This window comes from Marmota flaviventris, chromosome 7 (assembly GCF_047511675.1).
Source record: "Marmota flaviventris isolate mMarFla1 chromosome 7, mMarFla1.hap1, whole genome shotgun sequence".
NCBI lineage: Eukaryota > Metazoa > Chordata > Mammalia > Rodentia > Sciuridae > Marmota > Marmota flaviventris.
This window is the reverse complement of record NC_092504.1, coordinates 1,318,049-1,325,189: the sequence shown is the minus strand read 5'-3', so window position 1 is coordinate 1,325,189 and position 7,141 is coordinate 1,318,049. Positions and strand designations below refer to the sequence as shown.

The window sequence follows — 7,141 nt, the reverse complement described above, 5'->3', positions numbered from 1 at the left end:
TTCCTGACACTGGGCAGCAACAACCTGCAGACTGTCTGCCCGTCTCCAAGGAGGGCCAGCCGGAGAGGCCCATGCCAGCCTTCCTCCTGTCTGTGCCCCACCACCTTCTGGGTGGGGGCGGGGGTGTCCATGGGGTGGCTGCAGAATACATTGGCCCACCAACGTGGGATCCTAGGGAGGGTGCCCCCTTTTCCGTGGCTCATCCTTGAGCCCTGAGCACCTTACCGTGGTCTCCTGGGTTCTGAGTCCCTCTGGGAGGGACTAACTCCCGCTGCCCTCTGGCCAGCAATGTGGACTTCCTGGGCTGTCCTGCACAGTTGCAGGCTGCAGTGGGAAGGAAGCAGCTGTGTTTGGCTGACACCCAGGGCCCCAAAGTCCTGGGATGCTGAGCTGAGAGCCCTCTCTCTCTTTTCAGGTCAGGCTGTGAATGGGGCCATTCAGGTCGCACCTGTGGGCAAGGTATGAACAGGCGCCTCTGTGGCCCCTGGCCCTGAGCTCTCTGACTCTGAGTGCACAGCTGCTCACAGCACCACCCGGGGAGCCGGGGCGGGAGTGCGGGGAGGGAGGGAGGGGAGGAGGAGGGCAGGAGGAGGGAGGGAGGGAGGGAAGACAAAGAAAGGGTGCGGCCAGGGCCAGCCAGGGCGGGAGTGAGCTCCAGGGAGCAGGTCAGCACTGCAGTCAGCCTGTGGGAGGCTGGGGAGCAGCAGCCCCACAGGCCCCAGGCAGAGAGAGTCCCTCTTGCCCTTGTCCCATCTGCCGCGCTCTGGAAGGAACAGCCAGCCCGCCGAGCTCCAGCCTAGGGCATACGTAGGAGCTCTGGGCTCTCAGTGGGACCCGCAGCAGCCAGCAGCTCCTCGCCCCGCCCTGCATCTCCTCTGCCGCTCCTTCAGGTTAGTACGGTGCACCCGGGTCCCTGGGGAGTGCAGACCACACTAGCCCTGGCCTCCTGGAACCTGCGGCACTGCAGAGGGCACCCTCCTCCACCCCACCCGGGGATGGCCACCGAGCTCTGCTGGTTCACCCCACACACACTGTGCACACCACCCGTGCCACGATGGGGCTCCTCTCTGGAGACGCAGCAGAGAGCCACTGCTGGCCTGTGCCAACCCCCCCCCCCCCGAGGGCCCGGGCACACTTGGCTCCGCACTCTCAGGACGGCTGGCCATTCCGGGGGCTCTGAGGCTGCTGGCTCCCTGAGGTCCTGGCAGACTTGGTGGCGATCTAAGGCTTCTCTGGGTGCAGGGTCTGGGGACTCACAGCTGAGGGCTCTGGGGAGCAGGGGTGTGCACAACCACCGGGACCCTCTCTGCTCTTGCCTGGGGGGGACATGTGGGCAGGGGCTTGTTGGGATCCACAGTGCCAGCACTGCTCTCCTTGTGCTGTAGGTGATGGAACACCTGAGCACCACGGCTGCCCCGGGCAGCAGCCTCTGGGCCCTCCTCCTGGCCACACTTGGCTCCACTGCCAGCCAGCCGCTGGGGGCAGAGGCCGTCTGCACAGCCCGGCCTCCAGCCAAGTACAGCCTCACCTTCACGGGCAAGTGGAGCCAGGCGGCCTTCCCCAAGCAGTACCCGCTGTTCCGGCCCCCTGCGCAGTGGTCTTCCCTGCTGGGTAAGGCATCCCTCTCCCCGTGCCGGCATGTTCCGTGGTGACGCCCCACCTGGGAGGGCTCTGCGCAGTGCTTCACGAGTTGGGGCACTCTCATCCAACAGACTTTGAGATGCTTGCTAAGCACCTACTGTGTGCCAGCCATGATGGTCTGGGCTCAGGATGTAGTGAGCAGCAGGGGGGCAGTCATGGGCCAGGTTGGCTGGCCATCCGTCACTCAGCCGGGTGTCCCTACAGTGTGTGGATGTAGAATGTCACCGTGGAGTGGACGTGGTTCTTCGCCTCCCAGCTGGGGGAGCTGATGATCAGGAAGGGAAGGATGAGGTGTCCACTGGGCTGGCCAGCTGGGACCTGAGCCTGGGCGGCTGCGTGTCCCCGCCACCTGCTCACACGGCCTGGCTGTGGCACAGGGGCCTCGCACAGCTCTGACTACAGCATGTGGAGAAAGGATGCCTACGTCAGCAACGGGCTGCGGGACTTCGCGGAGCGCGGGGAGGCCTGGGCCCTGATGAAGGAGCTGGAGGCCGCCGGAGAGAAGGTCCAGAGCGTGCTGGCCGTGTTCTCAGCCCCTGCCGTCCCCAGCGGCACGGGCCAGACTTCCACAGAGCTGGAGGTGCAGCCCCGGCACTCGCTGGTAAGCTGTGGCCAGGAGAGGGCGGGAGGTGCTCCTGAGGCCGCCGCCCACTGAGCCTCTGCTGCACACAGGTGTCCTTCGTGGTGCGCATCGTCCCCAGTCCTGACTGGTTTGTGGGTGTGGACAGCCTGGACCTGTGTGAGGGAGGCCGCTGGAAGGAGCAGGCCTCCCTGGACCTCTACCCCCATGACGCGGGGACAGACAGTGGCTTCACCTTCTCCTCCCCCAACTTTGCGACCATCCCTCAGGACACGGTAACTGAGGTGAGTGGGCCAGGGGGGCAGGGCTGGGCCTTGGGCTCCTGCAGGGAAGGGCCCTGTCCTGGTGCTGCAGTGAGCTGGGTGCAGTCCCACCTGTCTGCCGGCCACATGCAGGGAACAGAGTGAGACACGAGGTCCTGCAGGCCCCCTCCTGGCCTGCTTCCCAGCTTCCCAGCTCCGGCCTGGGGCGGAGCCCAGCACCACAGCGTCTCAGCTGAGCCTGTGCTGCCCCCTGGCCAGGCAGAGGGCATGGCAAGCGTGGCCGGCTGTCCTGGGTGTGGGTGTTGCTCAGATGAGGTCCAGACCGGGGTCTGTTTTCCAGCAGTTCCTGGCTGGACACTGGGTGCTGCCCAGTGGGCCATGCACACACAGGAAGGTGCGCTTCCTGGACCCTGTGCCAACTCCCTCTCTTCCTCCAACCCAGATAACGTCTTCCTCTCCCAGTCACCCTGCGAATTCCTTCTACTACCCGCGGCTGAAGTCCTTGCCTCCTATGGCCAGAGTGACCCTGGTGAGGCTCCGGCAGAGCCCCAGGGCCTTTGTTCCACTTGCCCCAGACCTGACCAGCAGAGACAATGAGATCGTGGACAGCCTCTCAGGTAATGTCCAGGCTTCCAGTCCCCTGCGCACTGCAGGTGGACAGGGTGGGCACAGAGCTGGGGAGTGCAGGGGAGCCTGCAGGGGACACAGGTGGCTCCAGCTCACCCAGGGGAGCTCTGTGCCCACTACAGCCACACTGGAAAGAAGTCACAGCTGAGTCTGTCCTGACCACATGGGGCACGTGGCACTCTGTGGCGCCCAATGGGATGTGCTACCACCCTGGCAGCCCTACTTGGCTAGGCTCACCCTCCACAGTCCCTATAGGGACGGGGCCTCTCTGGGCACCTGAGGGACTGCTGCTCCATGGGTCCCAGACCCGAGTCTGAGTCGGCAGAGGGCACCGAGGCCCTCACGGCCACGAGGCTAGCTCTCAGCGACTCAGGACGGGCTTGCTCTGAACAGCGCCAGCTCTTCACACTGGCAGCTGGAAACGCCCTCCACTATGGCCAGGGGTTAGAAAGGACCCAGGGAGAGGCGAGAGACAATGTCCACTGGAGATGCCCCAGGGACCTGCACATCCCAGTCATGGGGATGGATCCGAGTCTGCTAAGTTAGGTCCCATCTTCTCCCCATTCACAAAGGAGCGGAAGGCAGTGGCAGAGGTGTCATCACCCACAGGTGACAGCTGTCACAGGGCTCCTGCGGGGCCTCGGGTTCCATCCAACAGGCGATAGGTGCCTGCCTGGGGTGGGGCAGGTGCTGGTGGCCCAATGTCCCTGTGGGTCCAGCTGCCGTGGCACTCGATGGTGCATGCAGCTGGACTCAGTTCCCTTGCTGGACGGTGACCTCTAGCCCCAGGTGGGGGTGGACAGCAGCTGAGCCGTCCCAAGGCTGGGGCTCCCCTGCATGGACACAAGAGGGCAGGGCGAGGCTCCCACCTGCTCATAGGCCTTTGGAGGAGCCAGGGCTTCATTCAGCAGGCTGCACGGACAGTTCCTGGGGAAAACGGAGCTGACCAAAATCTGGCATGCCGAGAGCCTTGGTCACAGGGGGCCTGCTCACCGGTGCCTCGCTGGCTGGAGTGGAGGGAGGCTCGGGCCTCCTCACAGCCCAGCCTCTCCTGTGGGCCTCCGACCTCATGGGGGGCAGGTCAGGGCCACATAGGAAGCTGCTGGCACCCCAGAGATTAAGTCAGAGCCTAAGTCGGAGCACCTCCCTGTGGTCCTGGCGACTCCTGCCCCTCCTCTCAGAGGGCAGTCCTGGGATGCTGGAAGGTAGCACTGCCCCACCTGCCCAACGAGGTGCCCGCTCCAGGATCTGATGCCCCACTTGGGTGGACAGCCTCATGTCACTCGTTCATGCCACCAGCTGTGCCTGCAGGCTGGCCGGAAGAGCGACTAGTGCAGGTCACTGGAGAGGCTCTGTCCCACCCATGGCTGGCATCCAGCCACATGGGGTGTGGGACATGGGGCTGTCAGGGACAGGAGCAGAGGGGACAGTGCAGGAAAGGGAAGGCAGGGAGAGGAGGGGAGATCTGTGTGGAGGAGGGACACGGAGAAGGGAGGGTAGGGTAGACAGAGCCAGCTGGTCAGCCAGGGACCACAGTGTGGAGTGAACAGTGTGCAGTACTAGAGAATTCCACTGAGAGATGTCGCTAGAGGGCGCTGGATCAAGCTGAGCCCTGCCACCCAACACCCCAGGAGTCTGAGGAGCACAACAGGGAAGGCTCTGGTGCCCTGCTCTCCACATGCCCAAGGCATCCCCAGACCCCAAGAAGGGCCTCACAGCCAGCCCCTCCTGGTCCCTGCCTGCAGGCTGGCTCCTCATGTCCACCACAGCTGAGGCCCTGGGCTCTCTGCCTGGCACCTGCCACTATCCCTGGGGGAGCAGAACCTTTCCAAGGTGGAAGCCATGCTGGGCAGTGATGGGTGCCATCCAGGAAGTTCCCACCAGGCCCAGACTGGGCTCCACTTGTTCCTGTCTCGCAAGTGGACACCTTGTCTCCAGGCCCGAGAGGTCCACTGTGAGCCCAGGGCTGCTGCAGCACTTACAGCCCAGGCCAGGCCCCGACTGCCTGCCGTCCCAGTTGGGGAGCAGGAAAGCAGGTCCTGTGCTGGCTGGGCTCTGCTGTCCCCTGGCCTGCTGCCCAGGGCCCTCGCTCTCAGGCAAGGCTTTGGGAAGCGCCGGGGGAGTCTGCCTCTCTGAAGCCCCGCTCTGGAGGGTCTTTGCAGACCCTGTCCCACCCCTCTGTGCTGTGGAGAGGGCTTCTCCAGGCACAGGCCTGGCTGGAGCTTCTGGAACATTCCAGGTCCTGTGCCCCGCAACGCAACCCCTTGTCTTTTCCACCCTCCTCCCTGGTTCTTCTAACCGCTGTGACTTGTTCTGGGGCCTGGTCCTCAGCAGTCACAGTGCAGGTGGCATGGTGAGGGTGAGATATGTGATAACAAAGCCCTTCACTGTGAGGCCACCACGCTGCTGCTGGCTGCTGACACACATTGCACCTGGGCTCCTGGCCCCTTGTGTGGGGAGACCCTCCCCTGGGCAATGGGCACAGAGAAGTGCTATCCAGCTGGGTGCAGTGGCACACACCTAGAATCCCCGCGGCTCTGGAGGCTGAGGCAGAAGGATCCCAAGTTCAAAGCCAGCCTCTGCAGTGGTGAGGCCCTAAGCAACTCAGCAAGACTCTGTCTCTAAATACAATGCAAAATAGGGCTGGGGGTGTGGATGAGTGCCCCTGGGTTCAATCCCTAGTACCCCCCTCCAAAAAAAAAAAAGCAAACTAAAAAAAAAGGCAAGCACTGGCCTTCTGGCTGGAAAGTGGAGATTACCAGGTGGGTGGACCAGAACCCCAAATCGATGATTTTAAACTTTATGAATATAATGAAGACGGACAGACAGGCCACAGGAAGAAAGGACCAAAGTGTCTGGGTGCCACCAGGACAAGCTCCCGCAGCCCAGACCCAGGGTCCTCTGTCTTCAGAAATAAGCCAGTTCCAAGGGCTGCTGTGGCCTGAGGGCTGGGCTTGGCCAGAGACCCTCCACCAGAGACCCCCACCCCACCCCACCCCACGGCCTCCTGTGAGGCTCCCAGGGACTGGTGCCAAAGCCCAGGGCACTGCAGACCCAGGCAGAAAGGCTGCGGGGCAGGGGGGAGCAGTTTCTGGCTTCTGCTTCCTCTCAGCGCTGCCCTACCCTCTCCCCTGTGCTTGGTCCAGTCCCAGAAACGCCGCTGGACTGTGAGGTTTCTCTGTGGTCATCCTGGGGACTGTGCGGAGGCCCCTGTGGGAAGCTGAGCACCAAGAGAAGGACTCGCTATGTCCGCGTCCAGCCGGCCAACCACGGGATGCCCTGCCCTGAGCTGGAGGAAGAGGCCGAGTGTGTGCCTGATAACTGTGTCTAAGCCCACAGCCCAGCACTCCACGGCCTCCTCAGGCTTGGGTCACACAGGGCTCTCGGAGGGTCAGGGCGGCTGCCCCTCCTGGGTATGGAGAGCCTGTGCAGAGGTGGGGTCCCAGGGCTGTGGCAGGCGCTTCCTCAGGCTCGTTGGTCCTGAGGGTCTTGCTCTGCATTATGTCCCCCATAACTTATCACTCCTCTGGGAGGCCGCCTCTGAGGCGAGAACATGCACCCCAAGAGCAAGAGGGGACGCCCAATCCCAAAGCCCTGTGCACACAAGGTTGCAGAATACCTCAGACCTGGAGCCCCAGGCCACCACCCCCCACTCCTGGGCATGCCTGCCACCTGGGAGCAGGGTGCCCATGAGAGACAAGGAGAGGGGCAGCGTTAGAACCTGGGTGTCTTCCTGTCATGACCTCTTTGCATTGGAATAAAGGCTGTCTGTCCCTGATAAACACCAGTGGCCATCCCCACGCCTCTCCTGGACACCTCGGCAGAGGGCTGCTGGGTGTGTGGTGACAGGAGACACATTTGGGAGGCAGGGTGGGGTTGCGAGCACCTGGGGGTGGGGAGTGGGGAGACCTGAGGTCAAAGCTTCTGAAGCCAGCATCAGCCCCGGAGCAGCATGAAGGGCTGCTGGCTCATCCAGGAACCTGGAGTCATGTGCAGGCAGCAAGTGACAGAAACCCAGAGCACCCACAGG

The 7,141-nt window shown here is 63.4% G+C and overlaps 1 protein-coding gene across 2 annotated transcripts; it reads left to right on the top strand.

Annotated features, from left to right (window-relative positions):
- Nucleotides 1-281: 281 nt before the first annotated feature.
- Nucleotides 282-6,859, top strand: Spon2 (spondin 2). 2 transcript variants are annotated; one of them, XM_027938928.2, is made up of 7 exons: nucleotides 282-459; nucleotides 771-890; nucleotides 1,386-1,611; nucleotides 2,019-2,242; nucleotides 2,314-2,505; nucleotides 2,927-3,101; nucleotides 6,258-6,859. In XM_027938928.2, the coding sequence occupies exons 3-7, from the start codon at nucleotides 1,389-1,391 to the stop codon at nucleotides 6,440-6,442; spliced, it is 999 nt and encodes a 332-aa protein (XP_027794729.2). In that variant the 5' UTR covers nucleotides 282-459; nucleotides 771-890; nucleotides 1,386-1,388; the 3' UTR covers nucleotides 6,443-6,859. The 2 variants fall into 2 exon arrangements, with proteins under 2 accessions (XP_027794729.2, XP_071470873.1); XM_071614772.1 differs by lacking the exon at nucleotides 282-459 and having other exon boundaries at nucleotides 676-890.
- Nucleotides 6,860-7,141: the final 282 nt, after the last annotated feature.